This window comes from Carettochelys insculpta, chromosome 3 (genome assembly GCF_033958435.1).
Source record: "Carettochelys insculpta isolate YL-2023 chromosome 3, ASM3395843v1, whole genome shotgun sequence".
Taxonomy (NCBI): Eukaryota; Metazoa; Chordata; order Testudines; family Carettochelyidae; genus Carettochelys; species Carettochelys insculpta.
The window spans coordinates 170,628,521-170,656,016 of NC_134139.1; the positions used below are offsets into that span (position 1 = coordinate 170,628,521).

Consider the following 27,496-nt stretch of genomic DNA (forward strand, 5'->3'; position numbering starts at 1 on the left):
ATGACGTAAATGAGAGATTCTGAGTCACCACCGATCTTACTACTCTTCCCACAAGAATACAATATTAGCCCGGCTACACTGGCTACATCCATTGTTGAAAGAATAAAGAAAAAGGTACACAATAAACAGAAGACCCTTAACTTTACAGCACCTTCACATTGGCAACAAACAGCAAATTCTCTCAACTACCCAATTGCTAGGGTGACATCAGCAACTGGAGGAAATGCAGCTGCCTGAAGCAGAATCCTGGAGAGACAAATTATACTGGTGAAATGAGGGAAACACAGTAATCTGTGAGGGAGTGGCACGATTTGAGAGATCCTACCACAGCGCAGATGAGGAGAGGCGGAGGAGAGGAGTAGCAAAAACTGCCCCATGTCTCTCCAACAGCTATCATCACATGCCCCTTCTTTGATATGGCCTGTGACTCTATGATTGGGCTGGTCAGCCATCCAAGGACTCACAAATAGAGGGACATGAAGACATCCTACTTGTTATTGAGTGACCACCAAGAGAAAAGCACTAAACCAAGCTGCCACAGCACTGAATAGAGACAGAACTAGTTCACCACCACTGGGAAACTAACAATTCTTTTAAAAAGTTTTGTCACATTCCAATATCTGTTTCTTCTGAGAGCCTGAGAACTACAACTGTATGAAATAAGTTATTAAAATCTATCGTCAGCCCATTCCAATAACTCACTGCTATATATGAAGTCCTGCAACAGCAATCATTAGTGTCTTTTTCACTACAAAATTATTGCTATTCCTGACTGTGAATTGATCTGCAGAGCAGCACTCAGAACTCCTATCAAAGGATGAAGGACTCAGTTGCATGGAATACTCCACAATTCTTAGTATTTAGCCATTCTACCAATGTACATGTAACTTACACTTCTTCCTACATTCTCTCATGATCCTTGAGCTTAAATTTTAGACTCCAAGAAATACCATGAATTTGGTCATTCCCAGCATTAACAGCACTACACTTTAAAGCACAACAGTAGCAAACATTTGAATGGAAGCAAAATGTCAAATACCACACCAGGTTGTCCCCTTATGTAAGAATAACCTGGCAGCAAAAACCTTCGTAGATTAGAAAGAGAAATAGTTTGCAAAAGAACTAAAAACTCAGCTCTCTCATAACTGCACTGTCTTATCACCAGCTGAAGTTTTCAGGGAGAAACCTGTACCCTATGACTAGGCAGCAAGTTACAGAATACAGTCTACTGCAATGGACAGCTTTTATTCACAAGAAAATCTTTATCAGAATGCAAGAAATATGCATCAGTAGGTTGTCCAGAAGCCTATACTGGCTGTATGGGTTTATATTGCTGATTTAATTACGATAGTTTGCAGATACAGTCAAGATAACATGGATATTCAAATTTAGAATGACATGGTTCAAGCATTGCTATTGGCACACATGCAATTACTCCTCATTGGACAAAACTGCAAAGCCACATAGGGTTTTAGGTCACATAGGAAGAATTAACTTCTTTGGAAAGAGGAGGAAAGAGCTGACAAATTCATACACAGTCTTGCTTCCATGTGTCTAGAATTTCAGAATCATGGAAAATAAAAAAAGTATAAAAGCAAAATGGTTTCTAAAAAGAAGTTTTTCAAGGTTTCCGAACAACTTTTGCTTCTTATTTTCCATTTGAAATACTAATTTACTGTAGTCTTTGGGTTGCGAACTGAAGTCGATCAGAGGCATCATAATTCACTTTTCCAGTCACGAAATATTAAACCAAAATAGGATTACTGTGACTTCAGGTGAGCTAAGAAGTAGATTACCCTAGAGAAATAAAGTTCTTCTTCAAGGCTGAATATACTTACTACCAGACAGCAAGATAAGAGAAATACAAATGCATGTTTGGAAAGACGATTTCTAGTATGTTCTCCAATGCTTTTCACAAGCCATAGTTGTTATACATGATTTAGTAATCGTTACGTCGTTGTTGTGGAAATAATGTGGTAAGATGTTATTACTACTGATTCCTTTCATTATCTACCACAATGTTGACACGAGTCCTCTGCTTGCTTCCCCCTTGCCTCTAAGCGTTTGTACATTAGAGCTGTTTTTAACAAAAAGGCTGCGAGAAGGTACAGAGTAACACTCTTCCCTTCTTTCTTCATAATGTGAAAGCACAGAATACCAATTTCTGGTACAGGTTGCACCTCCTAAAACTGGCACACTCTGGTCCAGGAACACCCCTTGTCCTGCAGGGGACCAGTGCTGGCAGTCCCCACAGCAGCCTTGTGGGGCTAGAGTGCTAGTGCCAGGGGTCCAGCGGTAGTGGGTGAGCTGAGGCCAGAGGGCCAGCAAGCGTGGGACAGCCAGAGATGGCGGGGGACAGACACTAACATTCTTGGTCTGGCAGAATCCCTCATTTGGGACCATGAGGTCTCGAGGGTGCCGCATCAGGGAGGTGCAACTTGTACTGATTCTATCACTAAATAGAGCATGGACTTGAACTTTTGAATTCTCATTTTGCAGGAATCATTTTTTGGAACAACATAGCAAGCCAAGTAGATGTGACCACTTAGCTTAATTTGAAGTCCAATTATTTTCCAGTTAACATGCCACACTATTATACAACACTAATTTTCCCTCTCACCTATGGGATTTTTCAGTAGCTTAGTCTACGAAGTTAAAATTATACATTTCCAGTTTTTACCTTCCAAAACAGAATACTACAATGCCGACAAAAATGCAGCGTGTCTCCATATTGTTCCTTTATGGGATAACATTTCTGAAGTGCAAAGTACATCATCTTCCAGTCAATGTGGCCTTTTTCCGACAGGATCAAATGCCTACAGAACTGAACATAAAAATTAACATTTTTCTTTAAATTATTAGCAGAAAGCTATCAAGTCAAGCAAAAACTGAAGAATAATAGAACAATTTAACAGAAAATATTTTATAATCAAGCTAGTGTCATGCTACTATTCTAACTCATATACACAACTTTATAGAGTGTCAGCTTGAAACTCTGAAGACCAGTTTTAGATACCTGTACATATAAATGTGATTTATGCCCTATTCTAGGCCAGACCTTTCTAAATATTTGAGACCTTCCCAATGAAACTAAATTAGATCAAAACAATATAAAACAGAAAATACAGATTTGTTAAGCTATACTGAGCCATACTCACAGTTGGGATAACTCCATCAACTTGAAAGGGCCAAATTAATGACGACCTTGGTTCTGCAGCTACACTACCTTCTCCTTTCAGAAGGGGAATGCAAATACTGTGGATTGGAAATGCAAATGAGGCACTGATTTACATATCATGCACCTCATTTGCATAATGGTGGCCACTCGCTGATACCAAAAGCTGTTTTTAGTGTGGGTGGGGAGAGAAGCAGTGTTGATGGGGTTTTTCCAAAACAAATCCCAGGTTTGTTGGTGAAGGAACCGCCTCTACACTGCTTGTTTTTATCCCCCGAAAACAGCACTTCTGGAACAGCGAGTGGCTGCCATTAGGCAAATGAGGCACAATATGTAAATCAGCACCTCATTTGCTTTTCTAATTGGCTGCATTTGCATTCCCCTTCTGAAAGGGCAATGTAACGTAGCCACAGCCTTGTTGTATAAGGAGTACTAACTTTAAGGGAGTTACATAGTAAAAATTGCACTGAATTTTTTCCTTCCATTCCTAATTGATGAAAGATGATCATGTATTAGAACTAGTGGCTTCCTGTGATGATGAATGTCCCCTGTAGAGTACATACAAAGCAACAAAGGCTTTAAACTTTATAAATGCAGCCACAGGCTAGATATTTTTCACAATTAAGGTATGTTATACAACTATTCCTAGGCTGCATCTACACGACAAGATAAATTCACATTTAAGGCAGTTAACTCAATATTACAACATGATTCACTGTAAATATCAGTAGCTCGATTTAGGGAGTACTAAAATCAAATGTCATAACATTGTTGAAACCACCTGGGTGTAGCATCAAGTTCGAATTTAAAAGTCAGAATAAAGGCCAGTGGGGAAGTGCCATGTCTTAAAATTGAATTTATTAGGCTTTAGAAGTGTCCTGTATGTATCCCACGAAGCTACGTGGCTACCCGCCATGTATGGCCACTTCCATCTCCACTGTTCTCCAGGTGCGCAGGAAGCAGGTCACAGGAAGCCTGTGAATTTGAATTCAACACCAGCAACCCCTGAAAATAGAAGACGCGCCCAGAAGCTAACATTTCTTTCAACCATTGTATCACTCCACATCGGTAGCCATCTCTTGCAATCATGAGCACTCAGGGCAGTGATCTGCCTAGTAGTTCTTAGGGTCACAAGACAGCTCCAGCATGGAGCCATCAAGAGATTCTGGATCTTCTTGCAGTTTGGGGAGAGGAACCAGTGACAAGCACACTTTGGATGTCCAAGAGAAATGTGAAAATATATATGATAAGATCTCACAGTTGATGACCACCAGAGGTTACTCCTGTATTATGCAATGCCAGGTGAAGATGAAGGAACTCCAGCAGGTGTATCACAAAGTCCAGGAAGCCAACCAGTGGTCCAGGACCTCTCCAAAGACCTGCTATTATGAACAGCTTCATGTGTTTCTTGGGGGGGAACCCAACCCACTCTTAATTTCCACACTTGTGGAGGTCCTGGTCTGGGGCCCAGGGTGAGCCAAGTGGAGCTGGTAGGCCAGGAAGAAGGAGGCCAATGAAGACGACAACCGGGGGAACCAGCAGGGGCCTGAGGAAGCTGCTCCTGACAGCCTGGAGCTCTTCCTCATAGACCTGAAACCGGTCCCTAAGTGCCCAGGGCCCAGCTGTTCTGAATGCTAGGTGGGTTGTGGCTGGGTATAGGTATGTACATGGGTACAGGTCTTCTGTAGAACTGAACCTCTCAGTTAATATTTCTGGGAATGGAGCACTTATCCTTTTTGGAGGTCCTGAAGGCCTCATCCTGGCATTCTTGTATTTTTTGCACCAGGTTTTTGGGCAGGCCTGACTTAGTGTGGCTTCCACAGTAGCGCAGGTTGCCATGCCAAGCAACCAGAGCACAATCTGGTATCATGGAGCCACACAGCATTTTTGCAAATTTTCCAGAGTTGCGGTCACATAGGATGAACAGCTCTTCTTTTCCACTGTCTGTTATTTTTAGGAGGGTAATGTCTTCTCTGGCAACCTAAAGAATCACAAGAATGTGGATTGCATTTCTTTGCAATACTCCCTGCCCTTTTACATTTACCCGGAGTGCACTTCTGCACCATGTGGCTGGCAGGAGCCCCATCTGCCCAGCAGGAGCCCCATCTGCCCAACTCCATGTGACTGGCAGGCTCTTTGGCCCTCCTCCCCTTCCATTTCCCTCTCCCCCCACATTTCTTTTCATTTTACAGTGATCACTCCCTACTTATTCATGTGTCTGGAATCAAACCCTTCTTCACCTTGCCTCTCACCTCATGGCTGCGGACCCTATTACTGCAAACCAGTATGTCCAGTACAGATGGGTTTGCCCTCTTTTTCATGGCCTTTTCTTTCTTGCTGAAATTTTTAATTCTGCTTCTGGACATCCTGATTCCTCTGCTGTGTCCTCACTCTCCCTCTGTAAAGTGGACAATTGCTTACCATGTTCACAAGGAAATGGTCTGGATAAATGATGGCTTGTGTATTGCACGCTTTGAATCCCATCCTTAAGAAGCCATAAGCAGCTTTGCAAAAAGAAACTTTCACTGATAGCAGAGACAGACACCCATTCATTCCATGGGTAAGTGCTTTGTGTGAATTGTATCTAAATTTTGACCTTCACTTTTCAGGAAGGTATGCTCAGCAAGGGAGACACGGCCAGGAAGTGCAAGAGGTCCAAGCAGGATCTTAACCTGCATCACATGGAGCAGGCTCAAGCTGAAACCACTGAAAGCAAAAGGGGCGCAGCACAGTGACGGCAGACTACAGCACAGCGGTGACAGAATATGCTTGAGTTCCAGGGAGAGCAATTGGTGCACCTAAGGGAGGACATGACAAAGCTAATAATGGCGGTAAGTGACCAAACAGAGGTCCTATGCTCCATGCTGGAGCTGCAGACACTCCCCATGCAGAACTGTGAACTCCACTTGCTGTTGCCTGGACTCCCCTGAATACTGGTTACCCACCCCACATTGTTGCAGCCCCCAAATGTGGGGAGGGAGGGCAAGAACAGCCTGCTGGTCTAGCCCCAATAGCCACTGCAAAAGGCTGTTCAACCAACCTTAATAATGCTTCTTTTCCCTGCCGCTTAACCCCCTTCACCTGCAAATAAACATTCTTTTTATGACCACCTTGGTGTGATTTTTTGGTGCCCCTGTATGTTGGGGTAAACAAATCATTGTGGGGATTTGTGGGGGACAGCCAAGGTCTGCAGGACTCATGGCAGAAGCACTTGGACAAGGGTGAAGGGTGCTGAGGTTGATAGCATAGTTGCCCACTGCTAAACCAATGTCCTCAGAGGACTCGCGGCACAGGAACCTGGGCAAGGGTGGAAGGGGTCAAGGCCAAGAGCACAGCTGCACGGTGCTATTTTGGAAAATAACCCTCCCTTCCCCTCCATTCTTCTTCCTTTAACTTAACCCCTTCCCACCAAGTAACAGCATTCCTTCTGTGAAAGCCACAGTCTGATTTATTAGTTCACATTTAGTGAGGAGCATAAATTATTGTGGGGAGTGATGGGTGGCATTAAAACAGAGAAATACAGCAATATGATGTGTCTGGCAGATCATTCACGATGTTATGTTTCAAAGCCTCCCTGATTGCTGCAAGAGCAGGATTGTTATTGGAGAATGGCCTTGTAGGCGGCTGTCAATTAGCCCTGCTCATGGCCTCAGCCTCAGAATTCCAGATGTTCACAAAGGTCTTCTTGGATTCACAAATGTTATGCAAAAATACAGCATACCATAATCACAGTGGGGACATTATTTTCTGAAAGGTCCAAATGGGTCAACAGGCACCTGAACCTTGCTTGTAAGTGGTCAAAGGCACATTCCACCATTCTGCACTAGCTGAGTCTGACACTGAAGTTATCTTAGGTGCAATCCAGAACTCCTGTGCAGGGTTTCAGGAGGCCAGGGAGCAGAGGGTAATGTTGGGCAACCCTGCTTATGATAGGCATCTCCACAACAGCAATACTGATTTTCCAGTCTGAGAAAAAAGTTCCATCCAGAAGCTTACTGTGCAGCCCAGAATTTTTGAAGATACGCATGTCGTGAACCTTCCCCAACCATCCCACATTGATGTTGAAATGACCTTTGTGATCTACCAACGTCTGCAAAACTATTGAGAAGTACCTCTTTCTGTTCATATACTCAGAGGCCAGGTGGGCTGGATCCATGATAGGGATGTGCATGCCATCTCATACCCCACTGCAGTTAGGAAACTTTAGGGCAAAAAAGCCAGCCACTATGTCCTGTACATCTCCTAGGGTCACAGTCTTCCTCAGGAGACGCTGATAGAGTGCCCAGGCTACCTGCATCACCACGGCCCCCACTGTAGATCACTCCAAATTGATTGGTTATCAGGGAAGGTGTGGGGCTGTTACTGGATGAGAGAGGTAACCTAGTGACAGATGATGTAAGAAAAGCTGAAGTACTCAATGCTTTTTTCTGTCTCAGTCTTCACAGGCAAGGACAGCTCCCACACTATAGTGCTAGATAATGCAGTGTGGGAAGGTGGAGGGCAGCCTTCGGTGGGGAAGAAACAAGTTAAGAGCTATTTTAAAAAAAAAAACTAGATGTACACAAATCCATGAGTCTGGATTTAATGCATCCAAGGGTACTGAGGGAATTAGCAGATGTCATTGCTGAGCCTTTGGCCATTATCTTCGAAGACTCTTGGAGATTGTGAGAGATCCCAGATGACTGGAAATAGGCAAATGTCGTGCTCATCTTAAAAAAAAAAAAAAAGAGAATAAAGGACAATCCAGGAAACTACAGACCAGTCAGCCTTACCTCAGCACCTGGGAAAATAATGGAAGGGATACTTAAGGAATTCATTTTGGAGCACTTGGAAGAGGGGAAGTGATCAAAAGTAGTCAACGTGGATTCAGCATGGATTCATCAAGGGCAAGTTGTGCCTAACCAACCTGATCAGCTTCTGCAATGAGGTAACTGGCTCTGTGGACATGGGGAAGTCAGTGGATGCAATATACCTTGACTTCAGTAAAGCTTTTGATACAGTCTCTCACAACATTCTTGCCCATAAGTTAAGGAACTATGGATTGGATACATGGACTATAAGATGGGTAGAAAGCTGGCTTGACAGCCAGGCCCAACAGGTAGTGGTCAATGGCTCAGTATCTGGATGGTGGTCTGCTTCAAGTGGAGTGCCTCAAGGCTCGGTTCTGCGGCTGGTGTTGTTCAATATCTTTATTAATGACCTGGATGAGGGACTGGATTGCACCCTCAAAAAGCTTGTGGATGACACTAAGCTGGGGGACAGGTATACATGCTGGAGGGTAGAGATATGATCCAGAGTGACCCGGATAAACTGGAGGATTGGGCCAAAGGAAATCTGATGCGGTTCAACAAGGAGAAGTGTAGAGTCCTACACCTGGAACAGAAGAATCCCAAGCATTGTTATTGGCTGGGGACCAACTGACTAAGCAGCAGTAAAGCAGAAAGGGACCTAGAGATTATAGCAGATGAAAGGCTGGACATGAGCAAATAGTGTGCCCTCGTAGCCAAGAAGGCCAAAGGCATAGTGGGGTGCACTAGGAGGAGCATATTGAGCAGATCTAAAGAGGTTCTTGTTCCCCTCTATTCTGCACTGGTGAGGCCACATCTGGAGTTCTGGGCCCCCCAGTACAGAAAAGGTGTGGATGTGCTGGAGTAGGTTCAGCAGAATGATTAAGTGGCTAGAGCACATGACCTATGAGGAGTGGCTGAGGGATTTGGGCTTATTTAGTTTACAGAAGAGAAGACTGAGAGGTGATTTAATAGGAGCCTTCAGCTTCCTGAAGGGGTGCTCTAAAAGGGATGGAGAGAAACTTGTTCTCAGCAGAACAAGGAGTAATGGTCTGAACTTACAGAAGGAGAGGAGTAGGCTGGGTATTAGGAAAACCTACTTCACCAGGAGGGTGGTGAAGCACTGGAATTCATTGCCTAGAGAGGTGGTGGAATCTCCATCCCTAGAGAATTTTAAGTCCTGGCTTGACATAGTCATGGCTGGGATGACTTAGTTGGGGTTGATCCTGCTTGGGGCAGGGGGCTGGACTTGAGGTCCTCTTGAGGTCCCTTCTAGCTCTGTGATTCTATGATTTGCCAGTGACTGGTAACTGTTGAGTATTGCAGAGTTTCACAGAGTGACTGCCATTCATTTCTGAACTGTTAAAGCCTGCCTCATTCCTGTGTTGCTGTGGTGCGGGGCAGAGGGCCTGCACATCCAAGTTCCGTAAAAGTGAGCTTACTCATGTGAAAGTTCTCCAGCCACTGCTGGTTGCCCCTGGACTCAAAAACGATGTGGTCCTATCACTCTGTGCTGGTCTCAGGAGTCCAAAACTGCCAGTCCACTCTCAGCAATGTATACAGGGCAGTCAGCATTTGTGATTTCTTGGACTGCAGTTATGTGATTTCCTCTTCAAAATCTTCATCAATGTTATCCTCCTCAACTCTCATCTCCCTTTGTATTTGAAAGAAAAAGTGCACAACAGTCCGTGAAGTTGCCATAACAGCATGTGCAACGACTTGAAGCAACTGAGGACCCATGATTGTGTTAGCACTGTGCCGGGGAAAAATGGTATGATCTCTTGTTCATTTTCACACAGTTAGTGGGCACTCTTAATTTGGGGACGGTACTTTGCATTCTGGGATAATGAGATCGAACACCCAGAGCTGCTGCATTTTTTTTTCATTTTATTTATTATCTAAGACCCATACTGAGCTCAATGTTGTACAGTCAATAAAATGAAACAAACATTCTTGACCCCAAAGGGTCTACAGCTGATGGCTACAGTTACGCTACAGAGATCTGTTGACAGAAGTCACTGTCAGAAGAGATTTCCTGCAAAACTTCTGTTGACAGTGTGTGACCACAAACAGTCAATTGGAAGAGTGCTCCACTCTGTCCAAAGAGCTGCCGGACTGCCTGGCTACTCTCTTGACAAAACAGGCAGTGGGAAACACAGCAGACAGGGCTGCCCATTGTCCTGGAGGCACTGTCTGTCGAGATAAAGCCCCCCAGAGCATCCACACAGCTTTTTCGTTGACACAGTCTGTTGACAGCAGCATTATGCCTCATGGCTGAGAGGTAGAATGCTGCCAGCAAAACTGTGGAGTTTCGCCAACAAAAACTGTTGACAAAGTGCAATTTGTGTGTGGACATTCTACTGGTTTTGTCAGCAAAACCCTACTGTAACCACAGTTTAAAAGAGGAAACAACACAGAATATGCTAGGCAACTCAGAGGATAAACAGACATTTAAAAAGCAACACTTCTTGTAAGCACATGGAATTTGCTAGTTTTTGAACCACAGTTTTTATTCTAGCCCCAATTTAAAACATTTCTACAAAGACATTCCCCTTCATATCAGTTTACTGGATTAAAATCTCAAGACAGTACAGAATTTTCCCATCAGAGATAATTCACTGTGGCCAATTTGTAGAATTCAGTGAATTTAGTATTTTTGAGGGTAGCATTGATGATTGATGTTCTGACTGGCAGAAAGCATACTGAAAACATTTAAGGAATGAAGTAATAATAATGTGGGACAACACAATTGGATACCATTCTGTTAATGACCTGATAGTTTGCGTCTTACTGAAGAGGAATTTTCCCAATATTTTGGAAAGAGAGGCTGCTGAACTCTCTTTTATATTCAAATTTGACACATTAACACATGGTTTGAACTGGGATGGGAATTTTTAAGGTCGCTATAGAGGCTCTTTTGCATACTTGGCTTAATATAATTCTTGACCCCCTCCTCGCTTCTGCCCCTCTACTCCCTGATTTGCTCACCTTGATAGTATTTTTCTGATTTGTCAACCTTGATTATTATTTTGGTTCTCTGTGCTTTAAATATTGAGTCTGTTCTGGTATGGCTATGGTCTGAAGAAGTGGGTCTGCCCCACGAAAGTTCATCACCTAATAAATTATTTTGTTAGTCTTTAAAGTGCTACTGGACTGTTTTTTGTTTTGATACAATGGGATTAGATCAGGACAATGATTAGAGAACAATTTCTAGGGAGCTCATCTGATTTGCTCACTGAGATTTGCAAGAGTACTACCTGTCATCAGGGCCAATCAAAAGGGATGAGAGGCAGGAGAGAGATGGCCTTGGCCTCAGACTCAAAGGGAGCCTCTAAAATTTATATAAGTTTCACAACTTGTTTTTATGCACATCCCTCAATAATTGGTGCATTTGTACAGAAAAAAAGGACTAGAAAAGCATTTGTTACATGAAAAATTCAAATTACGTCTCACTTTTTGGTGTCTTATTTGTTTTTTAATTTTTTTTTAAACTTTTAATGTGGACAGGGGCCTCAGAAGCTGGAAGTGACCTTGGTGACTCTGGACCTCAGAGGACTTCCCTGGAATACACCATGCTCAAGCCTCCAGAAAACAGTGGCCACCCTCACTTCATGCTTGCTAGGTCTCAAGATTCAATATTAAGCAGTAATTTAATTTACTAGCTCAGTGTATGAACCCATGAACGGTCAGCCATGAAGTTCTACAGTATTCTTCTGTTTGACTGTTAGGAGAGGAAGCAGGGTTGATTTTTCTAATTTTTGTCTGAGGCCTTAGAGTTCACCCAGGGTAGCAGGAAGAGGCTGCTCTGGCTCACTTCCAGCCAGTACTCAATCTTCTTTTGACAGCTGTTTGGAAAACTGCTCTTAAACAGTTAGCTTTGCTTGTTGAAGGTCAGAGGTGTACATGAACACGTATACATAAACGCCCCACTAGAAGGGATTTGAAGAATGGGTAGGTTAAAGTCCTGATAACCATGGATCTCAATGTTATTAGGTGAACTGAGACTAATTAAGGCCTGGTAAAAGTTACTCATATACACGAAAATTTACTCATAATAGGAGCTCATGGATGACTATTCAAATTTGAAGACTATGAACAATCTTAGCTTGAAGAATCTATTACCTTGGGATCTCAAATGCATATAAGAAGCGTTAAGCATCTGATCTGCCACAGTTGGCAGGAATGGTGGAAAATATGGAGGGAAATAAAAGCTTAGTCTACACTTCTTCCCCATCTTTGAAGTCTTTTGGGTTGATTTACAAAGCTCAATTATTAGAAAAATCAATGGGAGCTAAGGGTAGACATCAACTCTGGAAAAAAAATAACATTTCCCCATTATTCACATTGCAAAGGTTCAACAGTAAAGGCAGGCCAAATTCACAGAGGAATTTCTACTGAGATCATCTACATCCAATACGACAGAAAACTGCATCGTATCATGCATACCCTACACCACCGTTCTCTCTCTCCTCTCACCTCTCATATTACCTGTTTTTCTGCAAAATGGTACTGGCAAAGTTTTTTCCACAACTGCCTGTCTTCACTGAGCATGTATAGGGTTGGAGTCACTTGACCAAGGGTAATAATGTCCCAGCCATCTGAGAACCGGTATAAAATGTTATTCAGCATATGCAAAGGGAGATCGCTGAGTGTGAGACCATTGCTGACTTGCTGAAAAAGAAGAATTAATTTTTAACTGCATGGAGTTAACATATAAATAGGGAGTTTAAATTTAAGTTTACACTGATAAAACTACTTTTTTTTATTTCACCTTTTAAAACTCTATATTTTTACAATTTATAAATTGTGTATGCATGTGTGTGCTCCCTGAAAAAAAAAATGTGGATGTGCGCAATTTTTGCCCATTTGAGACTGATCATTTGGTTTTCATCATTTAAGATTACTGTGCCAGTTTGATAATGAACATTAAATACCTCAAGAAACAGAAACTGAATAATGTGGTTGTGTAGTTCTTAGTTTTTCCTTGTATGAAGTACATGAGAATTCTTAGTACAAAGTTATGCTTTGATGAAAAATCTTTGGAAATTAAAAGCAAATTAAGGGATTAGAAAAATATTCAAAAAATTGCAACTTTTACCTAATTGTTAGACTCCATACTACCAACTTTCAGAAAAATGCACTCCTAAAAAATGTACTGATAAATTTCTCTGCACAACAAGTAACTATAATAAAGCTCAGGATTGATTAATTGGACAATTAGAAGTAAGAGAAACCATTATTAAAAAGTGCTGAAATGTCTGTCCATTACTTAAACAGGATGTGCAACAGATGTGGAATGTAAGAGTCAAAGAAAAGAAAGCACAAATGCCACCTCTACAGAGAGACCACAACAGATGAAATACTGATTGCCATACTAATACGAGAGCAGAATACAGCGTGGGTGACGCAAGGGAGAGTATATCCCTGACCAGAGTCCTCTTTTATAGTTTCTGTGCAGTGGCCTAAGGTGAAGACTGGGAAGGTTCTTTTCCTTGCGGTAGGGGCATGGGTGGTGTAAGTAGTACCCCTCTCTTTCCTCTCTTTGAGCCTACTGGAAGAGGGCTGAGCACAATAAGAGACACGATAAGGGACTTAGAGCTAGCATTGCTGTCTGCTGTTTGTGAAAGAGGAATGACAGTGGTCCCACTGAGTGGAACTGATCAGATACAAAGGGGAGCATGTGCATCATTCTCTTCAGTGGTATTACAATATCTGCACTCCCTTAAGATGGCTGGGTCCCACAGACAGCTCTAACTTAACACCACAATTCAGCTCATTACACTTTTACTTACAGAATATAGATCTTGTATAGACTTTTCAAGAGCTCATTTTACTCAGACATCTGTGAATGTAGCAACTCCAATATTGCACTGGTAATATGTAACTAAAGTAAAAGCACTCAAGTGGAAGTTACTGACATAACATAAAGGAAACAAATCAAGCAACTGTTATTTGTCAAGCCACTATCGTGTTTTGGCTTGTTGGCCACATAACAAATTTCTTCAAGGCTGAATTTTCCACTTCTTTAGTGTCATCAGTCTTCTATTTCAAAATTGGTTGTGATTTACTCAGAGCAGAATTATGAAGTCAAAAGTTACAGACAATTCATGATTCCCTCCCTGCTTCCTACCAAATAAACAAAGTTGCATATTGAACAGAGCCCTGCAAATCTGCAGAATCCACTTCTCATTTTTGTGGCTACAGATGAAATGGGGATACGAACTTTGTATCTAGGCAGGGCCCTACAAGTTAGATAAACTGTTATATTAGTTCATTACTGCCAAGATCTTGTGACTTTGCTTTAGCATTCATTGATTTATATAATCTATTTTAATTATGTTTTGATTAATACTTTTTAGTTATTTTTCTAAAGAAAGGTCTATTTTTGTTGGTGGGTGACATGTTGATTTGCAACTAAATACAGCCTTTAATTATATTTGGTGTTTTTTGCTATAAACTGGAGATACTATGTGCCAATACCTATTTATTCAAACAGCTACATAGCTTAATATACATTCATGCAGTCTTAATCTCTACATTTTTATGTTAGAAAATGGCAAATGATACATTTCTCATCTACTAGATGACTGCTTACACATGATTTGTATCAAGTTAGATTTGGAAATTGGAACAAAATTAAAAATGCAGAAAAACAGCATTTTAAAATTGTTTTTGTTCATTAAACTAAACTATCTTAATTGTACTGGATACATATGAAAAAGCTATCAAATCACATTGAGGAGTAAGGGGACTTCCAAGTTGCCCCGGCACTTTGAAGTACCAGTGGGTGAGCTGCGGCTAGACGCGTGCCAGTACTTTGCAGTTTAAAAATTTCAAGTTGCCGCGGGGGGTGGGGTGGATTTTCCTTAATGAAGTGCTGCCTATGCATAGCAGCACTTCATTAGTAAACTCCCAACACCCTAATTACCATCCTTACCACCCTTCCTTCGAAGCCCTTGGTAGACAAGCCCTTTAAAACTTCATTAGCAAACATGTGTTATTTATTTAAGTTTAATTTAACTGATTTTAATAAATTATAATAAATGTAGGTCTTAAAATATGTACTAAGTTTCAAACTCAACTCTAAACAAGGTTATTTTTAAAACAAAAAATGCTTTTAGTTTAAATATGATTTAAGCCCAAAACAAATCTCATTTAAACTAAAGAGATTATCCTATAAATCCTTCGAAACTTCAGATGTTTTATTTTCAAAAGTTGTTACTGTAAATGATTAAAGTGATGGACACAGCATTACGATAGCGGAACAAGGTAAGCAGGGGACTAGTACTCTGCCTCCAGGTAAGCTTGTGCACATCCAAAAGAGGAGGGGGCTGGCAGATGCAAGAGCCTGGAAACAGGCTATGTCTACACTAGAGGGTTCTGTCAGCAAAACAGCTGCTTTGATGACAAAACTCACAGAACGTCCAGATTCCCAAGGCAGTCTGTTGACAATAAGTTGACAGAATGTAGCACTTTTGTTGATAGCTGTACCTCAATGCCCATGAGGAATAACACCTCTGTCGACAGAAAACCAGTATGGATGTTCCAGGGGTGCTTTCTGTAGACAGACAAAGCTTCTGGAAAACTGGGCAGTCCTGTCTGCTATGCTTCCAGTTGGTTGTTTTGCCGATTGCACAGCTGGGCAGTCTGTCTGCTCTCTGTCAACAGAATGCATTGCTCTTGCGATCCACTAGGCTATTTGGCCTTGATTGGTCAACAGAAGTTTTGCCGAAAGGTATCTTTTGGCAAAAACTTCTGTTGACAAATCCCTGTGATCTAGACATAGCCGGACAAAAATACTTGGAACTCTCATCCCCAGCCTGAAACTGACTGCCTCTACTTCCTTCTCTCCCTCCCACCAAGTCTCACTAGCTCCCTTTGATTTCTCTCCTAATTTGTGCCTCCACCCGTTCTACATTATAGGCTTAAAAAAAAGTTATGACCCACATCCAAGCTTTTAAAGTTTACAGGAGTCTACAAGATACATATTATCTTAGAAAGACCTTGCTGGCTTGTAAAGATTTGGAATTGCTACTTCAATGAATTAGTGATGTTTTCTTGGTCCCTCTCAGATCCTGAATTTCAGGTCTGTGTCTCCTTAGTGAGGTACAGTTGTTTCATGTGTCTGATCAGATAATAATTATCTCAAAACAGTCAGATTAAGGCAAGCAGAGTTTTAAAATTTATGATTGGGCTATCAGAAAATTAATTCTGTAAACATTTGTCACCCTATGAATTATCTGTCAGTTAATATATGTTAAATTTACTTTTGTCCTCGCCACAGAAGATATTAAAATACTTAGTGTACAAAAATCCCGAACTATAAAACTTTATACCTTTACATAGTATTTTGTACAAACTAATAAAGTAAAAATGGCTTTAGGCATATTTAAAACTTTGCTTATACACAAAAGTCAAAAGCCAGTACTTAAAAGCACTTTCTCCTTTATCTAATACTTCTGACATAACAAATTTAATATACCTTGTTCATCTGAAGATTTTTTAGCTGTTGTTGCCATGTAAAGATATTTTCTAATCGGCAAATCCATATATTGATGTTCCCCACCAACACAGATTTCCCTTCTCCCCTAATAAGTATACAGAGAGTAGAACTCAGATCCTGAAGAAGATCTTTGATTAAGCGTGGATTGTGTTGGTCTTCCAAAACTGAGGAGGGGGGGGGGGGGGAAAAAAGAGTAAATATTCTTTTATATTTGTTATATTTACCCAAGTTCCTGACATTTCCCTAACTGTACTCAAAACGGCAGCTGAGCAGTGGTTTCACTTCCATACTAAATGCCCTGGTCCTATAAAGGAATTTTCTCTGGCAGATCCAATGAGCACAAGATTGTAAGCTATTATACTGTTATCAAGGCAACAGTGCAGCATTTCATGCCACAAGTTAACAAACTTAATGCCGAGTCTTAGCTTTTAAAGTGGCTTTCCTACTTTCAAGGCTGACTGTATTAAATATACAGTGGTTACCTTAAAAAAAATCCATCTTTAACGTATAAGAGCCCAGTTTTCTTATTATAAATACCAGGAATAATTGTCGCTTCTTGCACACCTCTGGGGTCAACTTGGCAAATTGCTGCTAACGTTTTTTAGTTCATCATGTAAATGTAGGTCTTTTTTTGAAAACATTCAAGTATCCATGTTAATAAAAAGAGCAATGGTTTTGTTCTGAAGTTAAGAACTTTTAGATTTGAAAACAAGTGTAAAATAGTAAAAGAAAATCCAGGAACTTCTGCCCATGAAGAATATGCTCTTATTTCACTTGATAAGTTTACTTTCAATGGTACTCTTCAATGTTAAAAACTTGGTTACACGGTATATTAGATTTCCACTAATTAAATATATTACCTATTTTTTTGGACACATAAGCAGAACATATAAAAATAATTAAACTAGTTGTAAGGTGAGAAAAGCAACCCATTCAATGCTAATGAACCCTGAACTTACCCTTTCGTACAATTTTATCCAAAATATTGAAGTAGTTCTTCTGTGCAGCACCACTTAGTGACGTTAGCTGAGATTTCGCAATTAACTGCAACAACTAAAACAAAAAATATTAACATTAAAAAGGACTACAAAACCAAGCATGCTTTAGATAGATATTCTTCCATGAAAGACAGTAGCATTACAGTTATGACTTATGAACTTACTTTAGTAGCCAAAGCACTAAGGAGAGAAAAGAAGGTACAAAATCAAAGAAAACTGAAAGTGTACACAGATTTCACTAATTAATTTCCCAATATTAGCTCAAATAGAAGCATATCTTCAGTGTACATACCACCAAATAGGCTCCTGAGAAAGTCCTCAGAGTCTAAGATTACTATAAATATGGCTAACAGCAGAAAAGTTTTGAGCTTGAGCTTTCGTGAGCACAGACTCACTTCATCAGATGCTGGTCATGGAAATCTGCAGGGCCAGGTATAAATAAGCCAGAGCAAGGGTGGGGATAACAAGGTTAGCTCAGTCAGCAAGGGTGAGGCTTACTACCAGCAGTTGATCTGGAGGTGTGAACACCAAGGGAGGGGAAGCTGCTTTTGTATTTTGCCAGCCATTCACAGTCTTTGTTTAAGCCTGAGCTGAGGGTGTTGAATTTGCAGATGAATTGTAGCTCAGCAATTTCTCTTTGGAGTCTGGTCCTGAAATTTTTTTTGCTGTAGGATAGCTACTTTTAAGTCTGCTACTGTGTGGCCTGGGAGATTGAAGTGCTCTCCTATCGGTTTTTGGATATTGCCATTTCTGATATCTGATTTGTGTGCGTTTATTCTTTTATGTAGAGACTGTCCAGTTTGTCCGATGTGTATAGCAGAGGGGCATTGCTGGCACGTGATGGCATAAATTATATTGGTAGACGTGCAGCTGAATGAACCCAGGATGCTGTGGCTGATCTGGTTAGGTCCTGTAATGGTGTTGCTGGTGTAGATATGTGGGCAGACCTGGCAACGAGATTTGTTGCGTGGATGGGTCCCTGAGTTAGAGTGACTGTGGTGTGGTATATAGTTGCTAGTTAGGATTTGCTTCAGGTTGGCAGGTTGTCTGTGGCCAAGGACTGGTCTGCCTCCCACGGCCTGTGAAAGTGGGGGATCATTGTCCAGGATGGGTTGTAAATCCCTGATGATGCGCTGTAGAGGTTTTAGCTGAGGACTGTAGGTGATGGCTAGTGGTGTTCTGCTGGTTTGTCTTGGGCTTGTCCTGTAGTAGGAGGCTTCGTGGCACACGTCTGGGTCTGTTGATCTGTTTTTTCCCCCACTTCCTCAGGTGGGTACTGCAGTTTCAAGAATGCTTGGTACACATCCTGTAGGTGTTTGTCTCTGTCGGAGGGGTTGGAGCAAATGCGGTTATACCTTAGTGCTTGGCTGTAGACAATGGACCGTGTCGTGTGTCTGGGATGGAAGCTGGAGGCATGAAGGTAGGCGTAGAGGTCAGTGGGTTTATGGTACAGGGTGGTATTGATGAGGCCATCATGTATTAGCACCGTGGTGTCCAGGAAGTGGATCTCCTGTGTAGACTGTTCCAGGCTGGGTTGATGTTGGGGTGAAAGTTGTTAAAGTGCCGGTGGAATTCCTCCAGAGTCTCCTTCCCATGGGTCCAGATGATGAAGATGTCATCAATGTTGCGTAAGTAGAGACGGGGTGTTAGTGGGGCGAGAGCTAAGGAAGCGCTGTTCCAGGTCAGCCATGAAAATATTGGCATATTGAGGGGCCATGCGGGTACCCATAGCTGTGCCGCTGATTTGAAGGTATATATCCTCGCCAAATCTGAAATAGTTGTGTGTGAGGATAAAGTTACAGAGCTCAGCCATCAGTTACAGGGCTCATCACAGTGCACCGGAGTCAAGAGAGAAGCTGCCACATCCTCTGTGAAATGGAGTCCTATGCATTGCTTCCACCTTCAGCCCCAGGAACAGAGAGCTGCAATAATTCAATGATGAATGATGTACATACAATTATATTATCACAAGCTATACAGTAAAGGTTGCCCCTCTGAAGTCCAGTAGTTTCTTGTCCCGACAAGAGAACAGCAGGCCAGTGTAGGAGCCCCAGTGGGGCCTGCCCCATGTGCTCGGGAGCCAAAGCTCCCACCTACCCAGCAGCAGCACAAGGGCTGAAGCACTGTGTGGGGCCTGGTCTGGAGATATGCCAGAGGCAAGCTGGTGATTGGGCTGGAAAAATTTTCTTGTTTGAGACCTGTCAGGTCCCAAATATGCTGGATAAAGAAGTGCAACCTGTAGTTTAACTGAAGCAAAAAATGGATATGTATATTCATAAACTAGAATTAATTTGAGAAATGTACACCCATATTTTAAGAATTAAACATTGCCTCTTACAAAACACAGGTGGGTGTGGAATCAACATAGAGCACAGTGAATTGCCACTGGAGAACTCTGCTTTTGATTTCAGCATAAGATTAATCTTTGAAGGTAATAATCATAACTACAGACTGGTTTTCTCACTTCTACAAAATTGAGAGAGGCTGTTATTTTTCTCCAACTTCAGCTAAAATGGCCTCTACCTCACATGTTGGGGAACAGTGCTGTATGCTGGCTGTTCCTACAACTGTATGTCAGCTCACAGAAGTCCCTCTAAGAGCCTCTTAAGGATAGGTGGATGGTGAAGAGATGGGTTGAGAATGGCTTGGAAACAGGACGCAGCCAGAAATAACAGGTCCTTCTGCAAATGAATGTCTAGACTTCAAAAACAGGAATGGTCATTTCCACTCTACATTCCCCCATCCCGTTCCTTTTTCAAGTGTTGGCCTTCCCCGTTTTGTAGCTGAAAAGGGTGCTATTTTCTTGGACAAACAGACTTCTCTGAGCCTTCAGAGATACAAAGCAGCTTCCATTTCAATGCATGCAAAGCAAATTGTGGTGCAAGGGCCACTACTTACACTTATTTACACTGAGCTGTTTTACACAGTTCTGTTACAAAGAACACAAGAAGGCACGCCTAAGAAAAAATTGCTTTTGGTTACAAAGAAGGTATAATTACATTAAATGTAAGGGAAAAATAAAAAGATACTGGTGCCTACATTAATGGTAAATCTGATATTGGACACGGAAATGAAACAGTAGAGAATTTTGACACTGGGGCAAATAATTTATTTGCAGAATGAGATATCAGGACAAAAGCAAAAGACTTAAAGTTGCAAACAGTATATTAAAATTAATTTTTTTTACATATTAGCTTTCTAGATGTGTTGATAGAATTCACACTCATCCTCTAACAAAACTACACTGGGAAAATTGAGTAGTTTACTTCTCACACTACTAAAATTCTTATTTTCTCTTACCTTTTCTGTATTCATAATAAGAGCTATATTTAGAAAGCTTGTTTTGATTGATAGACTTTTTCTTAAATGAAAGAGGTAGAGATTACAATTTCCTACATTCATAACCTGATGCTTAAATAATGTGCATTAAGTATGCTTGGCAATTTTAATTTCTCTACTTCAAAAGGAGATCCACGGTCAATTCTTTTTGACTAGACAGTAGTTAAGTTATATTATGAGGGAGAACATTTTGAACTTTGGATTGGAAATTTCAATGGAGCTCAAGTAATCACTTTACAGGATCCCACCTATCAAAAGCAAAATTTCTTATCTCTTGAAAAGCTGTATGGACTATTTTATTATATACTATAGAACTTCTCTAATTTGCAGTTCAAAAGTGGGAAATGCATTACTAGTTTGAATGTGAACACAGAATGCATTAATGGTTGTTGTTTTGTTACTGTACAATGTGTTAAAGTATATTTTGCAAATACAAGAAAGGTCATGAGACTTCATACTTGCTTGAGAAGTAGGGGGAAAACCGCCAGGTTTGGAGGGGATTTTTAATATAGATAGGACTACAGTTTCTTTATAGGGCTTACATCTAGGGCTGGAACTGGCCTTCACAGGGCTGGCAGCTGGGGCCATGGACAGCAGCCCAGACACATCTGGGACTGGGGCCAGCACAGGCCAGGCTGGAGGTGAGGTGGCAGCAGGGGCTTGAGATGGTGGTGTGGGAGGCAGGAGGACCAAGAGGTCGTGGAGCCACCAGCAAAGAGGGGCACCAGTCTGTGGTGTTAGGGAGACCTCTCTTTGTCTGGCAAATTTCCTCATTCAGGACCAGCCAGGTCCCGAGGGAGGTGCAATCCGCACACCTAAGAAAAAAAATGAAGGAGAAATTTAAACTATGTTAGTATTTTTACTGAATTCTCCGTGAAAGCCCTCAGATATTTGGAAAGGAGCTTTTTCCAATTACTCAACAAAACAAATGTCTTTCCCCACACCATAAAAATGGTGTCTTCTCCTTCCTGCCAAACATTTTCATTGTATTGCCTAAGAATTTTCTACATATGAATTATTTTGGAAATAACATCGGAACTGAGAGAGCTGGAGCTCTGGTAAGAAAATGCTGTTTGTCACAAAGTTATCTTTTCTGATTTTATTACTGATTTGCCAACAGAAAAACCAGATGACTGTTCTGTGTTTGCTTGTGCTTAGACAGAATACAGACACCTGCAAAGAGCTGGAGTGGGGCCTCAGAAGAGTTACTTAGTTCCAGATGACCAAACAGAAGAATGTTATAAACACACTGTAAAAACATAAGTCAGCATTATGTCTGTTGACAACTAAAAGTTTCTCTTGGACAACAGAAGAACAAGACAATAACACACGAAGTGTCATACTGAGAACTGAGGTCCACTTAGTTCACTCATCTGTCTCCAGGAGTGGCCAATACAAGAAGCTTCTACAACAGAGAGAGGTAGTGTAATGGGGGGTAATCTGCCCCTGCCATATTAGACTTTTGCTGATTTGCACTTGTTAAAAATAGGCTTAAACACTGAAGCATGATGTATAATGCCTCTTTCAAACTGTATCATCAAATATCACTACTTTGGATAGTCTTGATACCATATAAATATCCAAATTACATTTGAACTTTGATTCTTGCTGTCGTCAACTTCCTGTGACAGAGAGAGATCCACAGGTTATGTAAAAGAGTGTTTCCTTTTATTGGTTTTAAATTCCCCGAAATCTTACCTTAATTCAATGTTCCTTTTCTCTTGTGCTATGAGACAGCAGAAGCCAACTTTTCTAATCATTGTGTAGCATTTTTATATACTTTTAGATGTCTCTTTTTGATACCTCTATAGTCATCTGCTACATGCTACTGCAATAGTATTTGTACAAAATGTAACTCGTGAGGTATCACTGGAAAAATAACAGTGGACAATAATAGCATTGTAAACATATATGTAACATATACAGCTATGAATTGTGTGTGTGCGCATGCACGTGCGCGTGTTTAAAACCAGACAGGTTAGCTTGGGCAGAGATCTATCCTAGACAAAGAAATGAGATTACTTCAATTTACATAATCAGTAGTAAACAAAGCTATCAAGAACAAGAAATCCTGTAGCTATCAAGCTAAATGAGCAGGGAACATCCTGAGACTGAACTAGAGAAATGGAGAATTAACATAGCCAGCCCCCAACCCCAATACCTGAAAGAGGAAACAGGAGATTGAGGGACTCTTTTCAGGAGACCTTCCTGACTTTGGCCGTGTCTACACCAGCCCAAGACTTTGAAATGGCCGTGCAAATAGCCATTTTGAAGTGTACTAATGAAGTGCTGAAATAGATATTCAGCACCTCATGAGAATGTCAGCAGCCACGGCACTTCAAAATTGATGTGGCTCACCAGGATGGGGCTCCTTTTCGAAAGGACCCGGCAACTTTGAAATCCCCTTATTCCTAACAGCAGATAGGAATAAAGGAATTTCAAAGTTGCCGGGGTCCTTTCAAAAAGGAGCCCCATCTGGATAAGCCACGCGGCGGCGAGCCACATCAATTTCGAAGTGCCATGGCTGCCGGCATTCTAGTGAGGCACTGAAAATGTATTTCACCGCTTCATTAGTAAATTTCGAAATGGCCATTTTCATGGCCATTTCGAAATTTTGGTCTAGTGTAGACGTAGCTTGTAAGACGAAGACAATGCCTTTCAGAACACAATGGACAGACAGACTCCATCTTTATCTTATAACACAAGAGGCAAAGAAACCAAGCACTTTGTGTTCCACGTGTTGGGTCCTGGCCAAAGATTGTTTGGTGAGAAACTACCTCAAGCAAAGTCTGTAGCTTTTAAAGTTAGGTCTTAGTTATTAGAAGGCATATTTTAAACTTTGCCTTGCAACCCATTAGACCTCCATCATCATCATCTCGGGATTACTTCACCTGTGTCTTTTTGTTAATGAACTTGCTTTACGTTTAATCTAAAACATATATTTGAATGAATGTGATTGTTATTGTCAGTGAAAGTGATAATCTGTACTTTTGTCTATTCAAAGACAACTGAGCCTCATTATTTCTCTATATATTTCAGGAGAGGGCTGGACACTTAGGTTAAATCTACATGGCACCCAATACTTTAAACAACATATGCAATTTGCACTATGCAAATTGGGTTCTTATTTCCAGTATATTTCAAGATAGCCTATTTTATTCTGGGTTCTCAACATGATCCCACCACTATGCCACCATGTCATGGTTTTCCCCCCACACTTTAGCAAGACAAATGCAGAAGTGGGGGCCAGCAAAAGTACCTCCAAAACCTTATTTACCAGGTTTTGGTATAAACTTCCCTCCCAAAATCCTAAAAAAACCTTAGATTTTGGGGATAAAATTTGCCGCCACCCCCCAAGTAATAATAAGGAAACCAGGGAGAGACTACTTGGGAAATTTTAGCCCCACAAGTAAAAACCAGGACACAAACATTAACCAATACCAGGTTAATGAAAAGAAAAAGAGAGAACTTTTATTATTACAACAATATTTGTGTTGCAAGCCTTATGACTAGATAGAAGAGTCACAAGGTAAAACACATGGGGAGTTTTCACCATGGGCCTAGAACTTAGTTACAAGGAGAGTAAAAGAACATTTCTAAGAAGTGCACAGACATTAGATCCCACTTCCCAAACCATAAAACAATAAAGCCTAAGGGACTTATCTAAACTTTACCCTACTTAGAGAAGATTGAAGTGCCTGTTCTTGGAGGAAAATATTTTTTTTTCTCCTCCATGGCTGGAAAGCAGCAGCAGCAGGACAGAAAAAGGGAGGAGCCAAAAAAATTAATTTTTACCTACGTTTCTATAAGCCAACCCCACCTGGTTAAGAAGGTTAACCCTTTTACTCCCAGGCTGCTGGCTAACCCTCATGATTATAACAGGGATTTAGTGCTGTCCTGGACACCTCCAAATGTTGAAATAATGCGCTATTCCGAAGCACCCCTTGCTACTCCTACAAGGGGCATTGAAACAGTGCACCCGTTATTTTGAAAAAATATGTTGAAATAACAGGCACATTTCAAAGACACAGAGTAGTTCTGCTGTGTACACATAGTTGTAATGGCAGACGGTTTGGGGAAAATCTGGGACTGGAGGTGCACTCAAATCACCCTGCCAGCAGTATTGAAGGCTGATGGAGACCACGGGGGACTTTGTTAGTTTTTTTTTTTTTGTTTTTTTTTAAAAAGTAGGCTAAGGTCAGAGTGTTGCACCAGGGCTGAACAGCACACAGACACTCTGAATGACATGCTTGTCCACTACCAGAACATTTAAGGCAGCCAGGGTAACATGGCAGGCATCATCAACCTATTGATAGCCTGGATTGAACCTTCAGGATCCTGACAAAAGGAAGAAAGGTGAGCAGTAAAATACAGATGTGAAGGGTAACAAGAAGGGTTTCTATGTGCATGTTAACAGTAAGAGGTTTATCAGGGAAGGTGTGGAGCCATTACTGAATGAGTGAGGTAACCCAGTGATGGATGAAGTAAGAAAAGCTGGAGTACTCAATGCCTTTTTTGCCTCAGTTTTCATGGACAAGGACAGCTCCCACACTACGGTACTAGACAATGGGAAGGTGGAGGGCAGCATCAGTGCAGAAGGAACGAGTTAAGAGCTACTTGGAAAATCCATGCATCTGGATTTAATGCACCCAAGGGTAGTGAGGGAATTGGCAGACTTCATTACTGAGCCTTTGCCATTATCTTCGAAAGACTCTTGGAGCTCCTGAGAGATCCCGTATGACTGGAAAAAGGCAAATGTAGTGTCCATCTTTAAAACAGGAAAGAAAGACAATCCAGGGAACCATAGGTCAGCCTTATGTCAGTCCCTGGAAAAATCATTGAGGTGATCCTCAAACAATCCATTTTGGAGCACTTGGAAGAGGGGAAAGTGATCAAAAGTAGTCAACATGGATTCACCAAGGGCAAGTCATGCCTGACCAATCTGATTAGCTTCTATGATGAGGTAACAGGCTCGGGAGACATGAGGAAGTCAGTGGATGCGATATACCTTGATGTCCGCAAAGCTTTTGATACTGTCTCCCCAACATTCTTGCCCATAAGTTAAGAAAGTATGGACTGGATACATGGACTGTAAGATGGATAGAAAGCTGGCTTGATGGTCAGGTCCAAGGGGTAGTGGTCAATTGCTCAATATCTGAATGGCGGTCAGTTCCAAGTGGTGCACCCCAAGGCTTGATTTTGGAGCCAGTGTTGTTCAATATCTTTATTAATGACCTGGATGAGGGACTGGATTGCACCCTCAGCATGTTTGTGCATGACACCAAGCTAGGGGGAAAGGTAGATACAAGACCCAGAGTGATTTGGATAAATTGGAGGATTGGGCCAAAAGAAATCTGAGGCGGTTCAAGAAGGAGAAGTGTAGAGTCCTGCACTTGGAACAGAAGAATCCCAAGCATTTTCATAGGTTTGGGACCAACTGGCTACGCACCAAACAGTGGAAAGGGATCTAGGGATTATGGTGGATGAAAGGCTGCACATGAGTAAACAACATGCCCTTTTTGCCAAGAACGCTAATGCCATATTAGGGGGCATTAGAAAAAGCATTTTGAGCAGATCTAGAAAAGTTGTTGTTCCCCTCTATTTAGCACTGGAGAGGCCAAATCTGGACTACTGTGTCCAGTTTTGGGCCCCCCAGAATAGAAAGGATATGGATGTGCTGGAGCAGGTTCAGCAGAGGGCAATGAAAATGATTAAGGAACTGAAGCTCATGACCTGAGGAGAGGTAGAGGGATTTGGGCCTGTTTAGTTTGCAGAAGAGAAGACTGAGGGCTGATTTAATAGCAGCCTTCAAGTTTCTGGAGGGGAGCTCTAAGGAGAATGGAGAGAAACAGTTCTCAGTGGTGACAGACAGCAGAAGGAGCAATGGTCTGAAATTACAGGAGGAGAGGAGTAGGTTGGATATTTGGAAAAACTACTTCACCAGGAGGGTGGTGAAGCACTGGAATTCGCTGCCTAGAGAGGTGGTGGAATCTCCATCCCTAGAGGTTTTTAAGTCCTGGCTTTACAAAGTCCTGCCTGGGATGACTTAGTTGGGGTTGATACTGGTGGAAGCAGGGGGCTGGACTTGATGACCTCCTGAGGTCCCTTCCAGCCCTAGGATTCTATGTTACACTTCTGACACATCTCACTTCTGGGGGTAATCAAACACAATCTTTTCACTCTCTCTTGCTATGAAAGTTTTTCCAGGCCCTTGACAGTTCTGGTCATTCCTCTCTGAAACCTCTCTAATTGTGCAATATCCGTTCTGAGATTAGATGATGAATATTGCACAGTATTTTGGAGGAAGCCACACCATGGAACTACACAGAAAATATTTTTCATATTATTCAACACTGTAATCCTGAAGCACCCAAACTTTGAGACCTCTGTTATGTGCTTGCCCCTTTCTTTATTTGATGCCGATAATTTAGCACCTTTAAAAATGTACACATTCAATTTGTTCCCTCCAGTGTGCATTAGTTTGCATTTGACAACATTTAAGTTTATGTTATCACTCTGCCATTCCAGCCAAACATAACTAATTTTGAATCATTTTGTAAACGTTGCTGTCTCATTACTTGTCATTGCCTGGTCATTAATAAATGCATTAATCATGGAATGTAAAATAGACCTTTGAGATACCCTGCTAGAAACCTTTTGCCACAATGAAAGCAGACCATTCCTCCTACTCTTT

General features: G+C 41.5%; 1 protein-coding gene across 3 annotated transcripts in view; it reads right to left on the reverse strand.

Annotated features, from left to right (window-relative positions):
* Positions 1-27,496, reverse strand: part of FBXO25 (F-box protein 25) — a 74,700-nt gene that overhangs the window by 10,883 nt on the left and 36,321 nt on the right. For all 3 annotated transcript variants that reach the window (XM_074988923.1, XM_074988925.1, XM_074988926.1), the window contains exons 6-9: positions 17,425-17,518; positions 16,445-16,629; positions 12,451-12,633; positions 2,681-2,824 (exon numbers count right to left, since the gene is read on the reverse strand). In XM_074988923.1, the coding sequence (XP_074845024.1) occupies positions 2,681-2,824; positions 12,451-12,633; positions 16,445-16,629; positions 17,425-17,518 (606 nt within the window). The remainder of the gene's footprint in view (positions 1-2,680; positions 2,825-12,450; positions 12,634-16,444; positions 16,630-17,424; positions 17,519-27,496) is intronic.